The sequence below is a fragment of the Ictidomys tridecemlineatus genome, chromosome 12, assembly GCF_052094955.1.
Source record: "Ictidomys tridecemlineatus isolate mIctTri1 chromosome 12, mIctTri1.hap1, whole genome shotgun sequence".
Taxonomy (NCBI): Eukaryota; Metazoa; Chordata; class Mammalia; order Rodentia; family Sciuridae; genus Ictidomys; species Ictidomys tridecemlineatus.
This window is the reverse complement of record NC_135488.1, coordinates 119018046-119044041: the sequence shown is the minus strand read 5'-3', so window position 1 is coordinate 119044041 and position 25996 is coordinate 119018046. Positions and strand designations below refer to the sequence as shown.

At 56.6% G+C, this 25996-nt stretch overlaps 1 protein-coding gene across 10 annotated transcripts in view; it reads right to left on the bottom strand.

Annotated features, from left to right (window-relative positions):
- Positions 1-6350: 6350 nt before the first annotated feature.
- Eipr1 (EARP complex and GARP complex interacting protein 1) overlaps positions 6351-25996 on the bottom strand; it is a 112221-nt gene continuing 92575 nt past the window's right edge. For 5 of the 10 annotated variants that reach the window (XM_078029737.1, XM_078029739.1, XM_078029733.1 and 2 more), the window contains 6 exons: positions 25395-25494; positions 22818-22865; positions 12811-12947; positions 10219-10386; positions 8685-8852; positions 7645-8048 (listed from right to left, as the gene is read on the bottom strand). In XM_078029737.1, coding sequence (XP_077885863.1) covers positions 7754-8048; positions 8685-8852; positions 10219-10386; positions 12811-12947; positions 22818-22865; positions 25395-25494 — 916 coding nt within the window. In that variant the 3' untranslated portion in view covers positions 7645-7753. Of the gene's footprint in view, positions 6855-7644; positions 8049-8684; positions 8853-10218; positions 10387-12810; positions 12948-22817; positions 22866-25394; positions 25495-25996 lie in introns of those variants that run through there. The other 5 variants (XM_078029735.1, XM_078029734.1, XM_078029736.1 and 2 more) reach the window with 4 other exon arrangements.

Genomic DNA, 25996 nt, shown 5'->3' with positions numbered 1-25996 from the left:
TCTGCTGACCCAAGCATGTGGGCTGGGGCCCGGTGGTCACCCAGCAGCCCAACACCACTGTCCCGCTCCCTAAGGGGTGGCAGCTCCTGAGAAGGCTCCGAGGAGCTGGGAGGTTGCCTCTGCTCGCAGCAGAGGAGCAGCAGGAGCCTGGACCGAGGTGGGAGGGGGCTGTGCCCTCCCACCCCCTGGCTTGACCCCACTCAGGGCTCACTGTGCCCTCAGCTCCTTTTGGGGGACCAAGAATCCAAGTGGTACCTTGTCTTTGTCCTGACCCCTCCTCTCCTTCCTGGATCTGGCTGCCAGGGAGCCTTTTCCTACCTCCCTCATGTGATTTCTGGTTTTTCTTTCTTTCTTTATTATTATTATTTTTATATTTTTATTATTAGTTGTTCAAAACATTACAAAGCTCTTGACATATCATATTTCAAACATTTGATTCAAGCGTCCTGAGGTGGACATTTGTGTTCCAGAACCATCACTGCCTCGGGGGGCTTGGGTGCTGCCTCCTCCCCTCCGCTCATCTGGTCTCCCTCGGTGTGTGCTGGGTGGGCTCCACTGGCTTCCTGGAAAGGCACTGACCCATCAGGAATCCACCTCATGACCTCACCTGTCCCTACGCACCTGCCAGAGCCCTCCTCCAACATCATACTGGAGTCTGGGGACGCAGACCAGCCCCAAGCAGGGCCTATCTGTCAGGCATGGTCCTAAGTGTGCCCTTGTGTCAGTGAATCCCCAGATCACCCAGGAAGTGGGTGCTGGGGTCATCTGGTGGCACAGGGAAAGCAAGGGCACCAGGCCAGTTGCTCAGCTGGTATGACAGCCACCTGGCTCCTGTGTCCTGTGCAGTCACTGGACAGGCGAAGTGTCATCCTGCTGTCCTGACAGCTCCCTAGAGAGCTCCATGAAGGTCTAGAACCAACTGCAACTCACCATGACGGGCCCCACAGGAACCTCGGATGACAGCCTCCAGGGTGTCCAGGCCCCTCGAGCCGAGGGGACCAGCGCCGACTGAAGCAGCAGCAGCAGCTGAGGAAGGCGGAACAGGCTCTGCCCAGGGCCGACGGGAGGGAAGGGGCAGTCTGAGGGAGGTGGAGTGGCAGAGGGCAGCACCTGCCTAGAGGAGGGGCGCGGGGGCCATGGGGAGCAGGTTGGGCAGCAGGTCCAGAATCCCCATGGTGAGAAAGGCGAAGACTCCAAGACCGTCCGGTTTCAGAAAGGCTCACTTTCTGTGACAGTGCCCAGAGGCTGCTCTCTGGTCACCACGAAAGGCCCTGCAAGAAGCGTGAGCTGCCCACACTAAGAGGAGGAGAGAGCAAGGGTTTACCAGCGAAGTACCGGGCTTTGGTGGAATTCAGGAACTGTGGGCCAGGAACCTGGGTGCAGCTACCATCCCGTTTGCCTTGATCACCACAGTCCTGCTTGACCTATGTCCTGGGGGAGTGGGCTGGCCCTGTGGTCTGCCACCACGGCTGCATAGGCCTGCTGGGACCGCATCCAGTATGAAATTGTTCAGTAGGTCAGTCCCCATGCATCCAGGCAGTGCTGTGTGTGTACAGAAGAAGGACCTGGCCTCTCGTGGCCATTGAGGAAAGAGATTGACCCAAACTAAGTCCAGAGTATAGGATGGTGTGAGGGGCCGGGCAGCTGGCATGACAGATGGCAGAGGGCTCTCTGATGCATGGCCTTCAGAAGGTAGGGACCCAGGGGAGTGGGTGGATGGGCTTGAAGGAAGCTTGACCTGGATAGAGGCCCTGCCTGGACAAGTATGGCCTGGGCACACAAGCTGCAAGCGCCCCTGCCCAGCAGAGGTACTGCACCCGGGAGAGCTAGGCCCAGAAGAGGTGCTGCACGAGGAGGGGTGGTGTCCAGGCCCAGTGGAGGTGCTGCCCCTAGGGGGGGCCAGGCCCAGCAAAGGTGCTCTTCAGGGGCCCACACACAGCATGGAGAGCAGCAGCCACTGACCGAGCAACCAGGTGCCACCATGACAGGGACCCTGAGGAGACGCATCCCACCTGTGGGCTCTGGAGCAGGGGCACAGACAAGGGAGTCCAGAGGCCAGCAGCATCATCCGACATCCTGTCCTTAAGAATCTTCCGGATGCCATGAGACCTCCCCTTTCCACAGCCAGGGTTCCTGTGTCTGAAGGCTGGCAAGGAAGGTCAAGGGTTATGGGCCCACGTAACCATGCTCTCAAGGCCTGAGTGGCAGGTGGGGGGCTACTGGTACATACAGATGGTCACCTGGCTAAAGGCAGGAGCCTGGGCGGGCTCCGTGGGGAAGGGCGCGTTCCTGGGCCCTGGTCCGTGGGTCTGTCATGGTTCTGTCCACACCCTTTGATGTCGTCCACTTGGTCCCTTTCTTCCCTTTTCCGCACTCTCCCCCCACCCTTGCTTGGCATCTTTGTGTCCCTTCCCGCAGTCTGCCTCTCGGGCAGCAGGGGCTTGGGAAAGAGCAGCAGGCTGGCCCTGGGAGAAGCCCACTACTCCTCATGCCCAGGCTGTCCAGAAGTCCTTCCCATTGAGCTATAGCCTGCCCTCCATGAGTCCCTACTTACTGGCTGCCTTCTATCACTTGGTGACATCCGAGTGACAACACTCCGTGAAGGGCTTAATACTGGGCATCCTGCTCCCAACTCCCCAGGCTTCTGGGCTCCAGGGAAAAGCAGTGCAGCTCCTTCAAATGCAGACCATGCAGCACCCCAGGAGTGTCCCTTACGCCCTGTGGCCACTGGTCCCCACAGCAGCAGGTCTCAGGCCAACAGCAGTCTTAGGACTTAGGACTTCTTCATGAAGAAGTCTTTGCATGGGGTCTGGAACTGGTTGCCAGGTCCTACCCTCATCTTCCTGTCCTGGGACATCATGACCCCTTCAGTCCCTCCCCACAGACTATCCTGCCAGCGCTCAAACGCACAGCTACTTCCCCTCTTAGAGACAAAAGGCTCCTGTTAGAGAAGGAACCCGTGGTCACTGAAGGGGTTCTGTCCCCTTTCACAGCAGAACCCTGAGGAAGCCACACACCGCCTCCCTCTGGTGTACTTCCTCCTGCTCTCTCACCGACCTCGGTGCTACCATTTTGTCAGGCCTCCGCCCCCTACATTAGTCAGTTTGTGCTGCTGTGACCAAAATGCCCAACAGGAACAACTCAAGAGGTGAAAACGTTTCCATGGTGGGCAGACTCCACGGCTCTGGGCCCAAGGAGAGCCAGAGCATCATGGCAGAAGGGGGTGGTGGAGGGAAGCTGCTCTGTGCCCGGCAGCCAGGGAGCAGAGAGGGGAGGGCAAGGGGCTGAGGGAGGCTGCTCCCTTCCAGGGCAGCTGCAGTGACCCCTCCAGCCACGCCCCACCTGCCTGCTGTGACCACCCAAACTAGGAGGACTGACGTGGCCAGTCAGTTCACCTCTGAGCACTCCCGCATCCACAGGAGCTGTGGGGGACCCCTCATATCCAAACCACAACACCCACACCATGTCACCCTCATCGGACACCCACCAGCAGCAACGGAAGTGCTGACCCCTTTCCAGTCTAGCTCCACTCTGCTTGGCTCCCAGGGCATCCCATAAGCGGGTCCTCACACAGGGCTAAGCCCCACCTCCTCTGCGGTCCTCACCCTGGGGCTCGCCTGGCCCCTCCCCGGGTGCTTGGGTGCAAGGCTGTGCCCCACTTGTGCACACACCACAGAAACATCTTCCCTTAGCCACTCGGCCCTCTGGGACTCCTCTCACAGAGCCAGCCCAGGCACGGGCTGCCCCCACACCCACCTCACTAACGCAGTGGCTCTCCTCACGAAGGCCCTGGGCCAGGCTGGATCCTCTGTCTCACACTTTGTAATCCCAGGACCCTTCCCATAGGCACCCAGAGCTGACTGTGCTCAGGGTCTCTGCCACCTCCCAGCACCTGTGTGTCTTAGCGATGGCACGTCACCAGCATCTCCACAGCCCCATTCCCCATGGCTGCACTGACCCAGCCTTGCCGCAGCAGCCGAGTGACCCACGTGTGGGGTCCATGGCACTTGTCTTGCAGGTGGACAAGCACTCCTGCTTGCCTTTCCCCCAAGTGCTACATGAACTGCGATCCCGGGAAGGGCTGCAGGGGCCAGCCCAGCAGGCCCTGGGAAGGGGTCTATACTCTCAAGGACCTCAGCCAGCACCAGGCCCACATTCCATTCTATTCCATTCCCCGACAGCCCTGGCCAGTGCTCCATGCAGGCCTGACCTGGACACTGGCATGGGCAGTTTTGGGTGGGGAGGGCAGGATGAGGGCCTTGGCTCCAACAGCAGGTGGGACTCTGCTGTCCCAGGAAGAGAGGCTGATTTCCACATCCCAGCCCTGAGCAATTCTGTGGGGCAGCAGCCACAGGGGCCTCAGAGCCCCAGACAAGGACACAGACCCTGCCTCCAACCAACCAGAAAGGGACACCAGTGGCCTCTTTCCCTGTCCTGCACTAGCTCCAGTCACAGGTTCGGCCATTGGATGGGCAGCAACTGGGGGAATAAGGCCCCAGAGTGACTGGGGAGCGAGAAGGGAGCCTAGGGAACGCGGGGGTGCAGAAGCCCAGGCGGCACACAGAGGAGATCGGACGCCTTGACAACCTGGGCAGGCAGGCAGGACACAGGCCCACAGCCAGGGCCCTTTCTGACAAAGGAGCCCAGTCAACAGAGGAGCCCTCTCCACAAAGGACGCTGGATGCGGGCTCATCTACATGAGGAGTAAGCCACAACCTGACCCTCACACCTGCTGTAAATGCCAACTGAAGATGGCCACAGGTGCAGACGTAGCTGGTGAAAACTTTAGAAGGGCCCGCTGGAGGACAACCTGGTCACTGGACTAGGCAGTTCCCAGACATGCTGCCAGGAGACAAGCTTCTGCTGGCCAGGAGGAAACCTTTGCTCTGAACCCTTGGCTCTGGAGGCTGGGGGGGTCACAGGGAAACATCGTGAGACTCTGTCTCAAAATAGAAATTAAAAAGGGCTGGGAGGTAGCTCAGGGGAAGAATGCCCCTGGATTCAATCCCCACTGCCAAACCAAAGCAAACCAAACCAAACCCCTTTCTCTGTAGAAAACACAGAATGACAGGATGCATTTAAAAAAAAAAAAAACAGAAGCTATCTGAAACCACACAGCTGACAAAGTACTTTTACCCAAAATATAGAAAGAATGGCCCAAATCATAGTAATTAACCACACAATCAACCATCACCTTAACATCAAACGCAGACTTCACCATGACCCGTGAGCCCATGGACCTGCTCGAATTTGGGCTGTGTCCACATTTGGGGCAAGGGGCAGGGGAGGGTCACTCGCTGTGGGGGTCAACGACAATGCTGCCCTGAAGCCAGCAGGCAGCATCACACAAAGTAGGGCACACACTTGCCACAGGACCCGGCAGGCCACCTCCAAGGGCTTGGGCAGAGTAGACGCGGGTCCACATGTGGTCACTGGTCACCAGGCACTGCGTGGCTGGCTGCAATGTGCCAGCAACACTGTGGACAAAAGCAGATATGGCGAGCTCTGCCCTCAGCTCAGCCTGACAGCTGCTGCTGGAAGGGACGCATCCTTTCTCACAGGGACCTACAGGCGGGCGCTGGACAGCTCTCGGCATGTCACCAAGCCCCAGGAGCAACGTGGACTCCCTCCAGTGGGAAGGGACACGCAAGCTGGGGCATCCCGGTGGCGGAGGGCAAGGCGAGGAGGTGGCAGGGTCCAGGCACAGCCGCCCAAAATGTCTCAGACACAGTCTGCATGAGCCTCCGGAGGACAACACTGTGGGCACCGGGGCTGGGGACCTTGGTGAACTGTCTGCACCCACGGGAGCCAGGGCATGTGACCAAGCAGCGAGTCCTAACCCTGCTGGGCAGCGAGCCCGGATTCCGCCCGTCAGCCCCTGCCCACTTAGGCTTCCTGCAGAGAGGCCCAGAATGCTCCCTCTCTGGACCCACAGATCCCACAGGTGAGTGGGGCCTGTCTGCTTGTGCAGCTGTCCCCTCTCATTTCAGGGAGACTGGGGATCACGGAGAAGCACCAGCACATGCTGGGACACCTGCCAGGTGGGTCTCGGGAGGGTGCGAGGAAGGCTGAGTGCCCCACACACAGAACCAGGCCTGGGCTGCCAGGGGAAGACACACAGCTGCAGCCCCCACAGCACAAGGCAAGGTGGACACAGCCTGAATGGTGAGCAGAGCAGAGGAGGCACAGAGGCCGAAGGGCGCTAGGCCAGAGAGAGACGTGGGTCCTGCTGGCCCCAGCCCCAAGGCGCTGCCCCTCTACGCACCTGCCTTTTTTGGGTTGGGACGGGAAACAAGCAGCCCCGTGTGATGTGGCCAGGAGGGCAGAGCCTGAAAGGAGGAACCAGCCTGCAGAGTCCCCACTGACTTTATTTCACTGGAAGTCTCAGGGGAAGAAGGCCCTCAGCAGGGTGCGGACAGGACCAGGTGTGCAGAGTCTCCCCTCACCCACAAGGCAGGAAGCAAAGCAAGTGGGCCGCAGCTGGCGCCCGACACTCCCAGCCACCACAGCCACCCTCTGGAGGAGGACAGGTGCTGCTGGCAGAAGCTCTCCGCACTCCAGAAGGGCTCCTGTGAGAAGTCAAGGTTGGGCTCCCAGGGCGAGAGCCACCTGGAAAGGACTCACTCCAACAGCGGCCAGAGTCGGAGACTGTGAGAGGAAGGACAGAGAGGGCCGGGCGCTAGAGCAGTATGTGGTATTTCAGCGCCCTGGGGACCCTGTTGATGACCAGCCTGCCATCGTAGCTCAGGGAGGCAAACAGCCATGGGTCAGCTGAGGACCAGTCCACAGCGTACACACTGTCCTCATGCTCCTCGTACGTGGCGATGACGTTGTCCTGCAGGGGCTCCTTGCTTCTGCAACCCAACAGAGAAGAGCTGTGAGCCAGGCCCAAGGGCAGCAGAGAACAGGAGGGATCCCACAGGGAGCTGGTCTCTCATCCGAACCACAGGAAGCTCACAGGCCTGGCTGAGCTCAGTGTGTGGTCCCTCACTGGTTGTGGGGAGAGGACGTCAGTGACCTGTGGACATCAAGGACACCTGCAGCACAGCAGGCCCCTAGCCCTCAGTGCTGTGTGTGCAAGGGTCTCCTGGCTCAGAGCAGTGCTGGGGAAGTGGTCTCCATGGCTGAGAGAGCGTGACATCAGATCTCCAGGGACTGAGCGGGGAGCCCCTGCCCTACTTCCCTGCTGCACAGAGGTCAGGCAGCACGAGGGCCCTGCCAGCGTCCCTGAGCAGAGGCAGACCACCTCTGTGCCTCCTTGGAGGAGAGTCAGCTCACACCTAGAGGCCTGCCCCACAATCTCATGCTAGGATGACGGGTGGGGGCAGCACCTACCTGCAGGCATGAGCAGCAGGGGCCTCCGGCTTGTGCTTGTGGAGGGCTGGCAGCAGGCACAGGTGCTTGGCGTTCTCCTTCCCACCACCACAGGAAGTCCCCTCCACTCACACCCTAGTCCAGGGCCTGTCTGTCTCTAAGCAACACTTTTATCTCCCAACGAGACAAACCTAGGACCTCAAAGCCCCCACTCTGGAAGTAGGCTTTGAGAGGTTGTGGGTAACCCTAAGCTCTGGCCTTCCCAGATAGTGGACTTGCCAATGGTCAACAGACTTTTTGTGACAAACACCAAGTATAACCCCCCACAGGGACTTCTCTCTCCTTTATTTAAAGGCATCAAGATGGAGGGAGGGTACCTGCTGACCACAAGTGCTTCCTCCCTGAAGCTGCTCACACACTGGTCACATGTGTGAGTAGCTCACAAATTGGTCACATGGCCTACTGAGGGGACAATCAGCTTTCCCCAACAGAGAGGACGTGTGAATGGCTGCAGACAGCCTGGGAGGAAGCCAAATCCACATGTCCAGGTCCTCATGGCACATGGCAAAGGAGGGGTTGGAATCAGGCACGTGCTCACAAGTCCTTTCCTGGCCCTGTTTCTAATATTTGATTGACAGACAGCATTGCCCATAGCCACTGGTTTCATTCCAGAAGCTCCTCCTCTGGAGTCGGAGGCATGGGCCTCTGTGGTGGCTAGGCCTTGCTCCACTGATCTGGAGGGAGAGGGAGGCTGTTGCAGGTGGAAAGGGACCTACACAGATTGGAGAAAGGAGCAGCATGCTTGGCTCACACTGGGAGCCCTGCTGTCACTAGCTATGAGTGACCCCAGGGGACAAGTCACAAGGGATGTGAGCCCTGGGACAGGGGGCTGCCCTAGCCGTCTCCCAGCCACAGGGCAACGGAGTACTGATACGAGCGCAGAACTTCCCCACTGGGAGCAACACCCAGGGCCAACCAGGACCTAGCTCTGTGCCCCAGAGGTGTGCCTGGACTCCAGCCCAACACGGGCTGAGGGTAGGGAGCACACAGTCCATGCTCGAGACTCCACAGCGAGCACCCAGAGGCCCAGGAACACCAGGTCACATCACTGCCATGCTCACTCCTGGAGAGCATCAAATTCATTCAGGTTTTGTAGGTGGCATTCGGGAGGAACACAGGAAGATATGCCCTGGGGCACATTCTAACACCACCACAGAGCTGTCTCGGGGCCAGGTACCCTGGAATTCATCCTGCACTGCTGGGAAGACGGGGTACCTTAACCATGCACAGGGCACTTTCCATGGAAGCTCCCAGACCCAGGACTGCGTGTGAGCACAGGCGAGAGCCGCCCCGCAGTCAGTGGTCCTTACTTCTCATCTGCATGGTGTTCCTCCGGGTCACTGACATCGTCGTCATCCACCAGGTGGCCGAAGGGCTCGGAGGAGATGGACACCATGTTGGACAGGATGACTCTGCTGTCACTGCTGCCGGTGAGAACCAGCTGGTCATGAGAGTGGTTGTAGCGGACGCTCCACACCCTGAAAAGGGCACAGCAGCTGCTGAGCTGTCCTGACTTGATGCCCTCAGAGGCCCTGGTCTGGTGCGGCTGAGTCATGTTGAGTGTCCCTGGGTATCTGACCCCCACCTCCTGGGCTAAAGGCAGGGCTCCTAAGCAGGGGGTTAGGCCTACCATATGCTGCTCTAAAATATTCTCCTAAGTCCTCACAAACAGAGATGAGAAAGACCAAATGTCAGCTTCCCCCTGTGGAGGGAGAGGCTTATTACTCAGGGTTTCAGACAGGCTTTCTTCAGCTCCCAAACAAAAACCACCTCCCCAGAAGTGACACATGAATTAGCGACAACGTGTATCATCAAACAAAGCCCTGGAACATCTTTTGGGTCAAGCTGGCTGCCATGGGCCCAGGATAAAGGCCTTGGCACCCCCAAGGACCAAGGACAGTGGTGGGGTGTGTCCTCCTGACATAAGCCCTGCAGCATGATGAGCCTGGTCTCTGTGGTGGTGCTGCTCACAGTGGGATGCAGGCCCAGGCACAGAGTGTGGCACAGCTGGCATGTGGAGGTGCCCCATGTGACAGGCACTCCCTGGCTCTCTGCTCAGGTTGCAGCAAATTATAGGCCATTCACTGAATTTCTCAAAATGGCACATAAGTCCTCTAGGGCTTTAAAATGTTCCCACTGCAGAAACAATATCGCTTCTGACAAATAATTCACCCACCAGAGACACAGCTGTGGGAAGCAAAGATCCCAGGGCACCCAGTGCCAGGGCAGGCTCCCTGCGAGGGCCGCCACCCTTCCAGCCCTGTCCTCCACCTTCCTCTGTGCACACACTTCTGAATTTTAAAAGATGGGTTCATGCTGTGTACTATTCCATGACTTGATCCTTTTACACACTTAGCAGAAAGTACCCAGCATATGGCAAACATTCAAATAATATTTGAGAGAGAACGAATGATCCTGGGCACCCTTCCACATCCATACACATGCAGATATTCCTCATTCTTTCTGACAGCTGCATAATCTCCGCTGCACGGATGTCACCTAATTTACTTAACCAATCCCCTCTGATGGACATTTGGGTCGCTTCCAGTTTTCATGCATTGCAAACAATGCTGCGTGAACATCTGTGCACGTTTACTTTTGCAGATTTGAACCAGCACTGTTCAAGGGAAAACAGGATCTCATGTTTTTCTTCTTTTCCTACGCTTATAAATCACAAACACTCAGATTTGGAATTAGTGCTTCTTTAGGAAAAATAAAACTGGGTTGATTGAATGATTCACAGCAGTACAAACTAAGCTGGTTTGTGCCTCTCCAAATGGTAAAGTAATTAGCAAAATAAATTATACAGTCCCCTTTCCCTCAAGCGGATGCGAGCCACAGTACCAGTGGGAGTGTTCCTCCAGGGTCTTCACCGGCTCCGTGACATTCCTGGTGTCCCAGAACTTCACCTTGCAGTCATCCCCACAGCTTGCCAGGTAGTACTGCTTATTAGGGTTGAAGTCGAGGTCACGCACCAGCTGTCCGTGGGCATTCTCGATGCAGTATATCTGGCTGAGAGAGGAAAAAGAATAGCACATGAGAACGTTTAATGGGTGGCGGAGAGCTGCCGAGTCACAGGCACACCTGTCTCCAGGGCCTTCCAAGCCCCCTGCAAGGGCATGGCCCTCCCCACTGCCAGCAGCTGAGCAGGGTAATCTCAGCCTGGGGCGCCTGGGTCCCCTCTACAATCCTCGCCTGCATGAGGAGGGCACAGGGCACCAGGAGCCTCTGAGGGCAGAAGGCAGCCAAGTGCCCCAGGGTGTGTCTGTGATCCCCCTGAGCTGGGGAACAATGTGGGCTCACAGCTACCACAGAGGAAGCCTGGTGTCTGGAGAAGAGAGGCTGGGGGACCACACTGCCGGCGAGAGCTGAAGCCGTCCTGTGGAAGGACACTCGGCAAGTTCTGGAAGGAAACAAGAGGGAGGAAGGAAAGGAAAGGGAAAAAACGGCAGTGGAAGAAAGCAAATGTGTGGCTGGTGTTGGGAGACACGTAGCGAGAGCAGGAAAGCCCTGGGAGGCCTGGAGAGAAACGAGGGAAGTGGGCTGGCCCACACCCCTTGGGATCTCACCACCACATGGCCAGTGGGATCTGCTTGTTCTGAAGGCAGGGACAAGGGAATAGGTGTGAAAGGGCGTGTCCATATAGGAGCGTCCACATAGGAGTCCACTTAGGAGCGTTCACATAGGAGTTCACATAGGAGCGTCCACATAGGAGTATCCACATGAGTGTGTGTGCACGTTTACTTTTGTGTGTGTTGTTTATGCAACAAATACACACACACACATACACACACACTCCTACACCTGGGCATGCACATGCACAGGGCCCCTACACATGGGTGCCCAGGTACACAAGCACCCCTAACCTGATCCCACACCTCCTGCTGCCGGCTGCCTTCCAGTGAGACTGGACTGGCCCAAGAGGCCTGTGCGCTGGCCTGTGCTGCCCTGCTCTCCTTGTGCACAGCGCTCTGCTGGCTTGCCCATTGGTGGCACCGCAGCCTCTCCTGCCACCACTGACATCCTTGCTCCCTGTGGCACCGGTGGGGCTACCAGCGCCTGCAACCATGCCTCGCGGGTCAGAGGACAGTCGCTCTTCCCTACTCCCTGATGCAGACCACCTCAGCCCCTTCACTCCCACGCTGGCCCTAAGCTGTTTTAGATCTTGAGCTGGTTTTGATATCCAGCACCTTTTCGATATCTTGACATTGTTTTTGTAAAAGTAAGAAACCCCAATCTTTGTGAGTTTTCAGGTGAAACAGACACAGGTATAAAATTAAAAACTGGCACATCCCAGGGAGCTGGGGTGATCACAGTGCACTAACTACCAACTGCAGGGCCACGGCATGCTCTAGTGGCAGTGACTTTGACATATAAACATGGCGCATTCTAGAAGAAATGCCACAGGCACCGCGGCAAGATAAAAACTGAAGCAGATATAAAAGAGAGGCTAACGGACAGCAGAAGGGCTCCTTGCTGTGTCCCTGCTTCCTGCAGGAGTCACCTCCTGGCCAGAGAGGCAGCAGGCGCAGGGAGGTGACAGTGGGGTGCGCCACTGGGGCTGACTCTGGTTGGGCCCACGTGTCATCTTTCAGTTCCTTGTCAGGTCCTTCGCAGAGCAGTGGGCAGGGGGAGGGGACCACAGGCCATGGAGAGCAGCTCCGAGGTCTGGCCACAGCTCCCCACCACAGCAGCCCTGGGTGCAGGGATGTGCAAGAACAGGAGCGGCCTCTGGCCATTTGCAGCCTCTGGGTCTTCAGAGGCCTTGGGACTGGACTTAAAGGTGTGCCCCCCACCCCCGGAAGCAGCGCGAGTTACTGCATGACATCCGTCTCTTCAGCGCAGTGATAAATTATGGTGTGCCAAGGGGATAAACTGCATCTTAAAAAAGCTTGTGCAGCTCCTGTTGCCATGGCAACAGACATCCCACCATCACTCCTTTGCCTATCAAAATCACAACTGGAACAGAAAAATCGCTCTTGTTTGTTCCATTAGAACTGCTGGTTGTTGCACATAATTACTTAAATGACAAAATATGACTACCCGACAGGTACGTCTCTTGAAAGCACAGCAGCGGTCAAAGCCAAGTCCTGGAGGGAGGCTGGAGCAGGGCGGCCATCACCAGCCCTCAGGGACTCATCGTGAGGCAGAGCACCGTATCCCCAATCACAAAGCCTGGTGGCACCGTGAACTGCACAAGCAGGGACAGCAACTGGGACAGCACAGCCAGCCGAGGCACAGGGCCCCATGCACACACACTGTGGCTTAACTTGGGGAGATGATTTTGTGATTAGCCTGCAAAAATGACATAAAGACAGACCACGTGCCCCCAGATGCACCTGGCTTCTAATCACCTCTGCCACTGAAACAGTTCCCATCCAGGGAAGAGGAAAGGGAGGGAAGACACAGGGACAGGCACACACACCCGTCACTGACCTCATGCTACGCGTGTCCCAGCCTCGGAGGGTGGTGTCGCTAGCTGTGGCCACCTGGGTGCAGTTGTGATGCGGGCTCCAACGCCCCGAGGTGAACTTCAGCTGTCCTTTCCCTTCCAGGGACGCCGAGCTGGCCAGCTGGGGGTGCCAGAAAGAGGAGGAGAGAAATCTGAACCCCGTTCAGGAAAACTCAAGAGGGCATCCTATACTCAGGATTTAGGGAAAGTAACCATCAGAACAATTAGGAAGGCTCTCTTTGTCTTCTTCCTTTAAAAGGCATGAATGTTTGAACCTTATTTAGGGGAAAAAAAACTAGAAAACTGAGCACAGCAAAAAATAGAAAGCATATTAATAGACCTCTATCACAGAGGACCTGCAAATGTGTGATTAAAAGTGAACCAGCTCGAACTTGAACAAAACAACATGGCATCACTCAAACGTCTGGCTTCCCCCAAGAGAGAAGGTAAGTGGAGTCCACAGGAGCAGCTCTGGAGAAACAAAGGGAAACCCCCCCGACTTAATCAGCTCCCTCTCCATCCTTTCTTGTGAGGACCAAAATGCTCATGCAGAGGCTAAGCATCGACAGACCTGAGACTCACTCGGAACCGTCTCTTGGGGCTGAAGCTTCCTCCGGGCAGAGAGGAGGCAAGACCCGGTTGCAAGACGTGGGGGAAGGGCTTCCTCCGGATCCCACTTCTCCATGCACCAGGGACTGCATGCACAAAGGACTCACCCTGGCTATACCATTATTTCCATGTGGGGTCTGGGTGCCCAACTCTCACTCACAGTGACTTCTGAGGGTAGAGACTGCAGGCCTGCCTTGGGGGTACGCTCTGTCCCACCCCAAGCTGTCCCCAGCGTACACAAGCTCTCCATTGGTTAATTCACTTAAGTGTTCAACAACAGTGCTCGAGAGCCCTCTGAGCAGCCAGGTGGCCAAGCATCCAGGGAGGCAGGCCAGGCTGTGGCCGCCCTGGACAAAGGCCCTGGAGAGGCAGTGAGGCCCAGCGACAGTCCTGGGGACTGATGGGTGTTCATCCAGGGCTTTGTTGAGCAAGGGCAGTATAAGTGTCCAGACTCAAGAGATGAACAGGCCTGGACTTACTGCTCGAGCCACGATTTAATCAGAAACCCCAGCACTGGGTAGCAGGTTGGCTAGAGCAAAGGATGGGAAAGACAGGCTCCTAAAGGGACAGAAAGGTCCCCACCTGCCCAAAGCTGAAGACTTAACAATTCAGAGCACACAGGCTAAGACCTCCTTCCTCTCCCAGCAGAGGCCTCCAGCATCCTGGGGTGAGTGGACTGTCCTCTGGGGGCTGTCTGAGCCTGTGCCCAACCTTGAAGAAAGAGACTGGAAAAGCTGGAGCACCTAACAGTCCTGGCCTGGTCCTGGGACAGACAGGGGCCACTGAGGGATTCACAGAGCTGAGCCCCAGTGGGGAGGGGCAGGTCTGGCCCAGAATGACCATGACTGAGAGCCTGGGGTGAGAGGCCCAAGGGCAGGTGATGGAGACTGGCAGAGGGGGCAGGCAGTAAGGACCCAGCAGAGAACAGGAGGCAGACATGTGGCCAGCCCCAGGAGCAGCCACGGCCTCAGACCATGCCCTAAGGACGATGAGCAGGGCGCCCCTCCCACCCAGAACTCCTGTTCTGAGGTCCTCTAGGGGAATCTGGGAAAGGGCACCCACTGCTCACCAGGAAGACGGCCCAGCTGAGAGACAAGCAGTCCTCCAGCTGACTCCAGCAGCCCTCCAGTGAGACCCTCCCTCCTCCTGCAGGACCTGCTCTCTGCTCGGAGCTGTCCTCTTTGTCCCAGGAAATCCTCCCCCAGCCCACTCTCCTGCACATTAAAAGAGGAGTCTGAGACTTGGCAACTCATGACCTACACACCATGTGTGGCCCATTAACTCTCTCCACAGAAAGCTAAGGGGCCGTTTATGTTCTGTGCAAAACGTGCTCGTCATATCCCTGGAGGGGCACTGGCAGGCACTGGCGGTGCCAGACCAGGGGCCAAATGGGAGCAACCGCCAAGGTACAGAGAAGTCCTGGGGACAGGGAGGCTCAGGCAGCAGGCACGGGTGTGGGGGGACAGGGAACGGGGGTGGGGGGACAGGGAACATGGATAGGAGGACAGCAGGGTCTGGGGCAGGGGCGGGACACCCATGCTGAGATGGCAAGGAATTGAGAGCCCAGGCAGCAGGTCACTGTGGTCACTCTCAGGGAGCAGAACATGGAACTCATGGAAATGGACCTGCCGCAGTGTGTGCAGAGGTGCAGGGCCAGAGCAGGCGCAGCAGGTGGGGAAGAGCCAGGGTCCAGTGGGATGTCGGGAAGAAGAGCTGGAACAAGGACAGGCAGAGGTCACCCGGAAGTCCTGGGCACTCTCCCTAGCATGCCAGCTGTCCACACAGCAGCTCAGAAACTGAACTAGCTTGAGAAAAAGGGAACTCGACTCTAAGAAGCCAGTGTCCAGGGCAGGGTGATGGCTGCAGGTCAGGAACAACCAGCATCAGAGACCACTCCCACTGCCATCTCCACCCTCTCCACACCTCCCAATCCCCCTCCCAGCTTCCTCACATCCAAGGGCAGGAGGCAAAGGTACCCAGAGCACCCATCTTGACATGTCACTGCCTAGTCACCCAGGAAGAGCACAGTGACCTCAGAGCTCCCGCAGAGTGCCTGGAGGGTGTCGGCTGCCTCAGCAGGCCAGGGGCCACCTGCGACAGCGGCCGAGAGTGCAGGGGCTGAGAGGCGCGGTCCGCTAGATGGTGGTGGTATGTCCTGCCCCTCCCTCTCCCTGTCAGGCTCCACCAGACCCTTTCTTTGTGTGACCTTTGCAGAGAGCAAGCTCAGCTCTCTACAGGCTGAGACTGCTTGGCAGACGCCCAGCAGGGACGAGGCAGGAGCTGGGCACAGGTAGCCCTGCAGCAGGGCTGGTTCCCAGCTAGAGGGCAGGGGGCCCTGGGCAGTGTGATGCCCAGGAGAGTGTCACCATCACAAGCCACACAGGCGGAGGAAGATGATGGCAGCAATCTCAGTCCTGGGAGACAGCTGCGAGGAGAGGAAAACAGTTCCTTTCCACAGCCACGAGGCGCACAGTGGCCCAGAGAAGAAAGCCAGAAGCAGCAGACACAGGTGGCCCGGGCTCCTCGACTCCCAGCTGCGCTCAGCTTCAACCTCCACACAGCAACTTAAGTGAAGAGCTCTTTCTGCGGGACCCACCCACCTTAGGTGGAAAAAATAAAGGTCAAAATTTTACAGACGTCATTTCAGTTTATGAAGATGAGGTTACCAGGTTAATGATCACTGTTGATGACAACAAACGTTAAAAAGTAATAGATTGAGCTGGGTGCAGAGGCAAGCCTATAATCCCAATGGCTTGGGAGGCTGAGGCAGGAGGATCCCAAGTTCAAGGCCAGACTCAGCAATTTGGTGAGAACCTAAGCAACTTAGCAAGACTGTCTCAAAATAAAAATTTAAAATGGCTGGGAATGTGGCTCAGTACTTAAGCATCCTGGGTTCAATCCCTGTTACAAAAAACAAATGAATGAAGATAATAACAATAAATAACAGAGCAAGGGATGAAGCAGCAGGACAACCAGGGCTGGCTGCCGTCGGGCTCATCAATCCTGGGTCTCGTCCCCACCCACTGAACGTCACCCACTGTTGCACTGCTATGGGGACACATCAGCTCCGCAGTGAGCTGCACCAGCTGGTTCAGAGTGTCCTGGAGAACAGCAACGCCACTCCAGAGGGTGGCCGTAGCCTCCAGCAAGCACCCAGTGGACCTCACAGGAGTCACCTGTCACGGCACCTCCTCCACTTCTAGCCTGGAGGCCTCAGGAGCCAAAAAGCCAGGCCGAGCAGCCCCTGCTCCAGAGCAGTGGCCCAGCTCCAACGCAGCCCAGGACTCTTCCAGACCCAGAAACAATGCGGCACTAGGGGAAGAACCAAACTGCCAGCAAGCACCCATCAGCCACGCAGCCCACCCACCAGTGCTCCCTGAGAGACTCCTCGGCCCACAGTGCCACTCCCCTCACACCGGCTGTCTGACCACCAAGGAAAAGTGAGACCAGAGGGGGGAGCCCAGGGGAGATCAGGGTAGGGGAGCCCAGGACAAACCAGGGTAGAGGAGCCCAGGACAAACCAGGGTAGAGGAGCCCAGGACAAACCAGGGTAGAGGAACCCAGGACAAACCAGGGTAGGGGAGCCCAGGACAAACCAGGGTAGAGGAGCCCAGGACAAACCAGGGTAGAGGAGCCCAGGGGAAACGAGGGTAGAGGAGCCCAGGACAAACCAGGGTAGGGGAGCCCAGGACAAACCAGGGTAGAGGAGCCCAGGACAAACCAGGGTAGGGGAACCCAGGACAAACCAGGGTAGAGGAGCCCAGGGGAAACCAGGGTAGGGGAGCCCAGGACAAACCAGGGTAGAGGAGCCCAGGACAAACCAGGGTAGAGGAGCCCAGGACAAACCAGGGTAGGGGAGCCCAGGGGAAACGAGGGTAGAGGAGTCCAGGACAAACCAGGGTAGGGGAGCCAGGACAAACCAGGGTAGGGGAGCCAGGACAAACCAGGGTAGGGGAGCCCAGGGGAAACCAGGGTAGAGGAGCCCAGGGGAAACCAGGGTAGGGGAGCCAGGACAAACCAGGGTAGGGGAGCCCAGGGGAAACCAGGGTAGAGGAGCCCAGGGGAAACCAGGGTAGAGGAGCCCAGGGGAAACGAGGGTAGAGGAGCCCAGGACAAACCAGGGTAGGGGAGCCAGGACAAACCAGGGTAGGGGAGCCAGGACAAACCAGGGTAGGGGAGCCCAGGGGAAACCAGGGTAGAGGAGCCCAGGGGAAACCAGGGTAGGGGAGCCCAGGGGAAACCAGGGTAGAGGAGCCCAGGACAAACCAGGGTAGGGGAGCCCAGGACAAACCAGGGTAGAGGAGCCCAGGGGAAACCAGGGTAGGGGAGCCCAGGACAAACCAGGGTAGGGGAGCCCAGGACAAACCAGGGTAGGGGAGCCCAGGACAAACCAGGGTAGAGGAGCCCAGGGGAGATCAGGGTAGGGGAGCCCAGGGGAAACCAGGGTAGGGGAGCCCAGGACAAACCAGGGTAGGGGAGCCCAGGGGAAACCAGGGTAGAGGAGCCCAGGGGAAACCAGGGTAGGGGAGCCCAGGACAAACCAGGGTAGAGGAGCCCAGGGGAAACCAGGGTAGGGGAGCCCAGGGGAAACCAGGGTAGGGGAGCCCAGGGGAAATCAGGGTAGAGGAGCCCAGGGGAGATCAGGGTGGGGAGCCCAGGGGAAACCAGGGTAGGAGTCCAGAGGAAATCAGGGTGGGGGAGCCCAGGGGAGATCAGGGTGGGGGAGGCCAGGGGAGATCAGGGTGGAGGAGGCCAGGGAAGATCAGAGTGGGGGAGCCCAGGACAAACCAGGGTAGGGGAGCCCAGGGGAGATCAGGGTGGAGGAGCCCAGGGGAAATCAGGGTGGAGGAGGCCAGGGGAAACCAGGGTAGCGGAGGCCAGGGAGAACAATGACAGCACGAGTCCAGAGACTCCAGGCACAAGAGGGTTGGCTAGAACCAACAAGGCTGCAGAGGCTGAGCAGAACTTACATTGGGGCACAAGGAAGCGAGCCATCCCCGGAGAAGAGGCCTGTGTAACAGAGAGCCCGATGGGGACAGACCTGGCTGGAAGCATGGGCGCTTGGCTAGCCTTGAAGCAGGACAGGAGAGCAGGACATCTAGAAGATGGCCAGCAGCAGAGATGGCTGGAAACCGGGAGGCAGGGGTGGAAGAGGCTATGGCTGGCGACAGCCAACTCAGCCTCAGGACCCACCCTGGCCCTCGTGGCCTGAGTGGACGCTCCCCGGACAGCAGCCCCCAGTCAGCATCTGGATGACCAGAGTATGAGGCCTCCTGGACTCTGTCATGCTGACTCCAATGGCGCAGGGGGCATGTGGAAGAGGCCCAGTGAGACAAGGAACACGCATGGCGCTCTCTGTGGCCAGCATCCAGCGAGTACCCAGGGGCGAGGCCCTTGTCCACCTGGGGGAGCTGTATCCCCCGAGAGCCACGCTGGTGGGCTTGGCAGCAGACTCTCCCGGACCTAGCGAGCGCCGCGTGGAGCACCTGCTGAGCCAGGCCCTATTCCAGATGGAAACAGAGAGGACGACGGTGTGTGCTGTGGCAGCTCTTTGCTCCGCAAAGCAAAGAGGCATGACCACACAAGCAGGACCAGAGGGGAGGGGGACCAGCAGACAGGGGCAGAGGAGTGCGACCAGGAGCACAGCATGCCCACAGCGGCTCCCGAGTTCTTGCTGGTCAAGATGGAGGACACCACAGGCCAGAGGAGAAGGTGAGCACTACTGCCCCTTGCTGGAGGGTAGGGAAGGTGCAGCAGGGCTGTGGTGCCCAGAGCCTAACATGCAGGTGCCTCCCAGGCTTGACCACATGGCAGGAGCAGCTTTCTCACTGACGGCTGTGGCCGGCCACCCTGACCCCCCCTTCCACCCTCGGGCCTGAGATGGCTAAGTCAAGCATATGGACTTGTTCCCTTCACAGTGATTAGCTGAGGCACGACGTGGACAGTGTCTGGCAGCTGGTAAAAGTCACCTCCAAGAAAGGATCTCCTAACAAAGAGATGCCCAGAGAAGCTGGCTTTCTCTTTACTGGTGTTGTGGAAGACTGGAGGTGAGGGTTAGAACGGCTGCAGTCACCTTGCAGCCATGACAAGTGGCAGTGATGTGCATATGACAGAGCAGAAGCAGCAAAGCACTGAGGACACTGCTCAGAGTGTAAATCCACCAGTCCTGGAGCTGCGGTACCTCCATGCTTCTGGCCACATAAGATGCTAAAACCTCCTGGGCTGGGTTGTGGCTCAGTGGTAGAGCACTTACCTAGCATGTGTGAGGCACTGGGTTGGATCCTCAGCACTGCATGAAAATAAATAAAATCATTATGTCTATCTACAACTAAAAAAATAAAAATAAACAAGTAAAACTTCCTCTTCTCTTGAGCCATTTCTCACGGTTTGCAGCCAAATGCACCCTAAGTGCCACCTAAAAGAGCACCTCTGACATGCACAGGCACCCTCCTTCCCCGTCTCAGGCTGGGGGCTCTGGCCCCTGTGCCTCATGCACAGAGGAGACACCTGAGCGTCCACCCTGCAGGGTGGGAGGATTAAGCTAGGTAGCAGACATCAAGGGCCCAAGGAGCACGTGTCATGTGCATGCCCCAGACGTTTCTGGTGACTCAATAAACCAGCACCTAGGAGCCCTCCGAGGAGCTCTGAGCGGCCCTGGGGCAAGGGACGTGGGGAAGGCAGACACTGTCCTTTGGAGCACACGGTCTGAAGGTGGTGATAGAATTCACTGGAGAGTCCCTGAGGCACGCTGCACCTTCAGGACAAAAGAGGCAGAGCATCTGGCAAGAGCTGGGATCACACAGCAGGGTGCTGCTGCCAGGGCTCCTGCTTCAAAGCCAGTAGCACTTGGGACCTGGGGAAAGGACAGAGGTGGTATCCTGCCAGGATCATGTGGCCCAAGGTCACTGAAGTGCGGCACTGCACATTGGCTAACACGGGACACACAGAACCCAGGGAGCTGGGGTGGCCCACACAACAAGGGCACTAGCATTATAGAAAAACGGGTGCTAGCCTTATAGAGCCAGCCGGCAGAGGGCCTGGAGAGGCCTCCGGGGCCCACAGGTGCTCTGTGCCAGCAGGGGCGTGGTGCCCTTTCCATTCACTTTCAATTTATTTCTAAAAGGAGTCTCCTTGTAAGAGGATCAGAAGTAACGGGGGCTTTGTTTGTTCTTCCCTTTGCTACACCAAAATCCAACCTGCTTCTGAAAACAATTCTATCCCAGGCCCAGAAATGTGGCAGGATCTTGATTTTATACTCTCAAAACACAGAGATTTATACATTTTACCAAAGTGACTGGAATATAAAACAGGCACAAGTGACCTATTGGAGAGATGGACCTAATTATAGTCAATCCTTTGGAAAGGAGAGAGAGATCTTTCATGAAGAACAGGAAGATTTAAGAAACTTGGAGTACAGCCATGTATGATGTACCCTTTATTTCTGAGTATCATCACCCCTTGCTGACTTTGGGGACAGCCATTTAGTCATGAAGTATCACTGCCTGCTTTGGGTACCTCAATCTCTTGCTCTGTCCTTCTTTCCTTTGTGTGACCATCAGCAATCCAGCTTTGGAGGTCATGTTACAGCCACTCCATCCACATACCCCCATACTCTGGAATCCATCACCCATCCATCCACCCACCCACCATCCACCCATCTGTCTGTCCACTCCCCACCCCAGGCAACTTCCCAGGGTCATCCTGATGAGGGATGGCAGAAACAGTCTTGTGCTGTGAAGCCTTCAGTGCAGTGCTGGCCCCAGGAGCTCTTGCTGCCTTCCGACCCTTCTGTCCTAGGCTCTCTGTGCCCTTCACCTTGGCCTCTGGCCCATATCTGTCCCAGACTGCTCTGGCAAAACTACACTGTACATCAAAGGCAGTATCTACTTTTTCCAGCCCAGGGCCGCAGGGCAAGGAGGGAATGATGGAGTCACGCCTTGGCCAGGGCTCCAGCAGCAGGGGTCGCTGGCCCCACAGGGTGCTGTCTGGCACAGACTCAGGCAGTTCCCTCTCCTTCCACACACTTGGTCCCAAAGCTGTGTAACTTGCCCCTGACCCAAAGCCTTGTAAATTACTCCTGATCACAGCAAGAAGCCTCTTGAGAGCCTGGAACACCGCACACTCTTGCTGGACACCAACATTTGGAAGTTTTAATGATTTTAGTTTTGTTTTATATGGTGCTGGGGATCCATGCCATTGAAAGATACTGTTTCAAAATTTAACGGAAACATTATAAAAGATACCAGTTATCAATAATATTTATGAAATCAAGACACAGTTTATCTCTCATACTACAACATTAAGCTATGCAATATAGTATGTTACTGAACAGCACATCTTCTTAAAGATAATTGTTTTTAAAGACAGATATCCCAAAGCATAAATTTCAATGACTGCTGCCTGAAACTTGCAGCTCTGAGGCGACATCTACTCAACCATCAGCCACTGCTCCAAGTACTCTAGAACACCTTTCTGAGTCTCACCAGGACACCAGCTTTCACATTCCTACCAGCAGCGTCACTGACCTGGTTAACCATCTTGGTTATCAGATTCCACTCCAACAATCAAACTCACCTTCACAGAACCCAAAATCACTGACCTTTGAAGAGCAGGTCATATGCACACGCCTCCATTCTGAAGGAGGGCACGGCACTGACAGGGTGAGTGACAACTACCAGGCCTGTTCCTCAGCCCAGGTGGGTGACACCAGCAGTGTCAAGAATGGCAGTTAATTGAAAAAGGATCGATTATCTCTCCCAAGTGAGCTCGCTAACTAGTCAGTCTGGCCTAGGCATCCCAGCATGCGGGGACACAACGGGTCTGACAGCCCTAGCTCAGCCCCAGGCCTGTCCCCACCTGCTCGCTTCCACCACCAGACAGCCCCTGGCTGGCTGGATGGCACCCACGCCCAGCAGGGAGTCCCCAGCGTGGGACGTTAGGGTGAGACAACAGAGCTTCCACACCATCAACGCTGACCTCGGCAGACGGCAAGGAGGGCGGCTGGAGGTGGACTGCCAAAGAGCAGGACAGCACCTTCTCCACCTCCTCACCGGGCACAGAGAACCCTGGCACCCGGCAACACACAAAATGACTCCCAGGTGGAGGCTGCCAGCCTGGGCCTGGTGCCGCAAGGAGCCCCAGAACTGGAGCTGAAGAAGCCACCATCAGGAAACATCAAGGGGCCCCAAGGAAAGGTGCTCCCTCTGAAAGGAGCCGCCAGGTAAGAGAAACACCCAGGTAGGAACAGAAAGCATGCACCTCATGCCCACCTGGGAGAGCGAAGGCCACGCAGGAGCCTGGACCTCAGCCTTCACCCGGCCAGGGGAGGCCACGACACCTGCCAGGTGACTCCTACCCCTGTGCAGAACCTTGCTATACACACCTTCATAAAACAGGTCACGACGTCGCAAGACGCATAACTACAAAACCCCTGCAAGAAATCAGAGAAGAAAAGCTTCAGGTCCAAAGCCCCTCACAGAGTTCTCAGCCCGAAGCCAAAGGGACAGTGAAGAGGGGGAAACGCCTTCCACGTGGAAAGCCTCCCAGCAGTGGGCAGGTTCCAGGGTGAGACGCAGAGGCTGCCCGGCACTGAAGAGCCGGGGAGCCCACAGAAGAGCCGGGGAGCCCGAGCGCAGCGCTGCTGAGTGGAGAGCGGACCTGAAGGACTGAAGGACTTCACCTGTGACCTCCTGGGAAGGCAGAGCCCTGCTGGCAGTGTAAAGGGCTTGGGAAGAGAGAGGAGGGAGAGTGATGGACGGGGTCCTGGGATCCCCAGGGCAGTGGGCCACCCGCATGGTGCCACAGCGGAGGGATCCGCATGGCCCTGCGTCTATCCAAACTTGAGAGGACCCCATGGGAACTGTGAAATCTGGGAGAGAAGACACGTCTGTCTGTGAGGCTCACCAGCGTGACCACGCACCAGGTGTGGCGGTGCTCCTGGCAGGGAGACGTTCCGTGTGGGGTGGGCGGACACAGGGAATCCCTCTCACCCACTCAGTTTCACTGTGAGCCTAGAACCTTTCTAAAAAATAAAGTCCGCTTTTAAGAAATGAGAAACTTGCCCAGTGAAATGACCAACTAGAACAACAGAAAGATCATTGCCAAAATGGAGGAAATATTTCCAGTCTGCACCCCTATTCCAGGAGACGGGACTTAAAAACGAAGGCAGTCTCTCACATTTAGACCTCGGGTCAGAACATCGCTTACAGCACGTGTCCCTGGAGAGGCGTGGCACCCGCAGACTGCACTCTCGGCTGTCTTTAGGGGCTCCTATGCTTCTAAATGAAAAGGAAGAGGCAGGGAGTTCTGCTCTTTGCTCCGCCACCTGGACAGAAGCCTTCTACGTGCACAGCTGCTGACAGCTGCAGGACCCTGGAGACAAATGGCACAAATGAAACGGGGCAGGGGGGGTCCTTCTGTCTTCGTTGGGGTCCACAGACCCCACAGGCCCTCCCACTCCAGGGCCTCCCACTCCAGGGCCTCCCATGGGTTCTGCTAATGATTATAAATGGCAAAGACTCTCCAATTTAATTGCAAAAGGTAATGATGCAGTGAGCATAAGATTAGCTCTACCACAGAAGGCAATATCCTCATACAAAAAAAAATGAGAAGCTGGTGTGAGGAGGCCGAGATCGATGGAAGGCTTCTGTATTACACACCACGGTGGAGGGTCACCAAGGATATTGACAGAACTGCTGACAGCAGATAAAAAAGGGAAGAGAAAACTAAATTGATCTCTGCAGAAAATAATCACCCTATCCTGAAATCCCGTAGAGCAGCTGGGGCGTAAAGCCGGGGCCACCACGTGACTACAGCCCAGGTAGCGAGGAGGGCAAGCAAGGCCCTGCAGAGTCCCAACGCACAGGCTCAGGCGCTGGGGGCCTCACCCAGCTCCTCTTGGCTCTTCATCACCAGGAATCGCACTCTCTCTCCAGGCTACACCAAAGCCCACTGCAAGCCTGTATTCTCTCCCTGAAAGTCTGCAGCAGCCAAGACAAGGCCAAGGAGAGATAAATCATTCCTAGGGTCAGCTCTTGCCCAGAGGGTGGAAGGGGACTTGTGACAGCAGGAAGGCACCATGAGGGAAAAGGGCTGCATAAGCTGCAGGGGACAGACAGATACAAGACGGCTTCACGGAGAAAATCCCCACTCCCTGGGCTCGGTGTTGACCTCGGCCCAGGAGTGCTCGCCATGCCATGAGGGTGCCACTTCAAGTTTCTTGGCTTTTCTTTTTCCTAAAATAATTATTTTGACACCGGCAAATGCTCTGATATTATAAATGCATGTAAAAATGCATTTTAAAAGAGAAAGTTTTCAGGAACCAAATATGGAAAACTATATGTTTACTCTAGGAGTCAAAACATCCAAAGAGAACCCAGGAAAGCAGACCGGGTTCCCACAGTGCCACGAGTCATTTCCTTAACTCACACCGACACATCAAAAGGTGGGCGACACCTTCAAGCCGATGCTTCACAACTGTTCCTATGTTAAAATTACTCAGTTTCACCTAAACCCACCCAGGGCAGCCCTGGATGTGCCACGCTCCTGGCACATAGGGGCACAGGGTCTCTGTCAACTGTGAGGTCTCCCATGGCTCCAGCTCTCACCCTGTGAAGGGAAGGGAGTGGGGGGGGGGGACAGGAAAGACAGTGGAATGAACCGGACGTCAATTTCCTGGTTCATAAATGGAAACATGACCAGGGTGACTCCACATCATGTGCAACCACAGAACTGATCCTAATGAGAACAAGTTATGCTCCATGTATGTATAATATGTTAAAAACACTCTACAGTCATGTATCCTAAAAAGAAAAAGACCCATCACTTAGCTCTTTGATTGATGACTTGGTCCATTCATTAATGACCTCATAATTAATGTCAAAATGCAAACAGAAGTAAATTGAAAAGTCTGTTCTGAGTTTGACCCACCGACCAGGGAAGCCCCCCCACGCTGGCTTACCACAGCCTGGCTGGAGCTCTCCTGCAGGTCCCACAGCAGCAGGTGGTTGTCGGCCAGGGAGATGACCTTCTTCCCGTCTCCCATCGGCTCCCAGGTGACGCTGGAAGGAGAGGAATGACCATGTTAATGGGGACCTGTGGCTCAGAGACTCCACTCACATCCTTCACACTCTGGCAACTCACCAGCCCAGTCACTGGAAGTCACCATCCGATGCGCCCTGCGGTCTCACTTCAGTGGACTGAACGTGTGCTTCATGCTGAAGCCCTGACCCCCAGAGTGTGACGATATTTGGAGAGGGGGCTCTTAGGAGGCAATCAGGTGAGATGAGGCCATGAGGGTTGGACACTCATGAGGAGATCAGAGTCCTTTCAAGGACAGACACCAGATATTTCACCTCCTCTCTCCCTGCCATGGAGGACAAAGCAAGACAGGAAGACAGTCCTGCCAAGAACTTGACTGGCCCGCCCGAGCTGGACCTCCAGAATCTAGAACCATGAGAGGCAACCATCTGGGTGCCCATAGCAGTTAAGCCAACTCGAGCCCACCAGTGTCCACCAGTGGCTAAGGAGTCGAGGTCAGGGTTCAACCATGCTGGTGGGCAG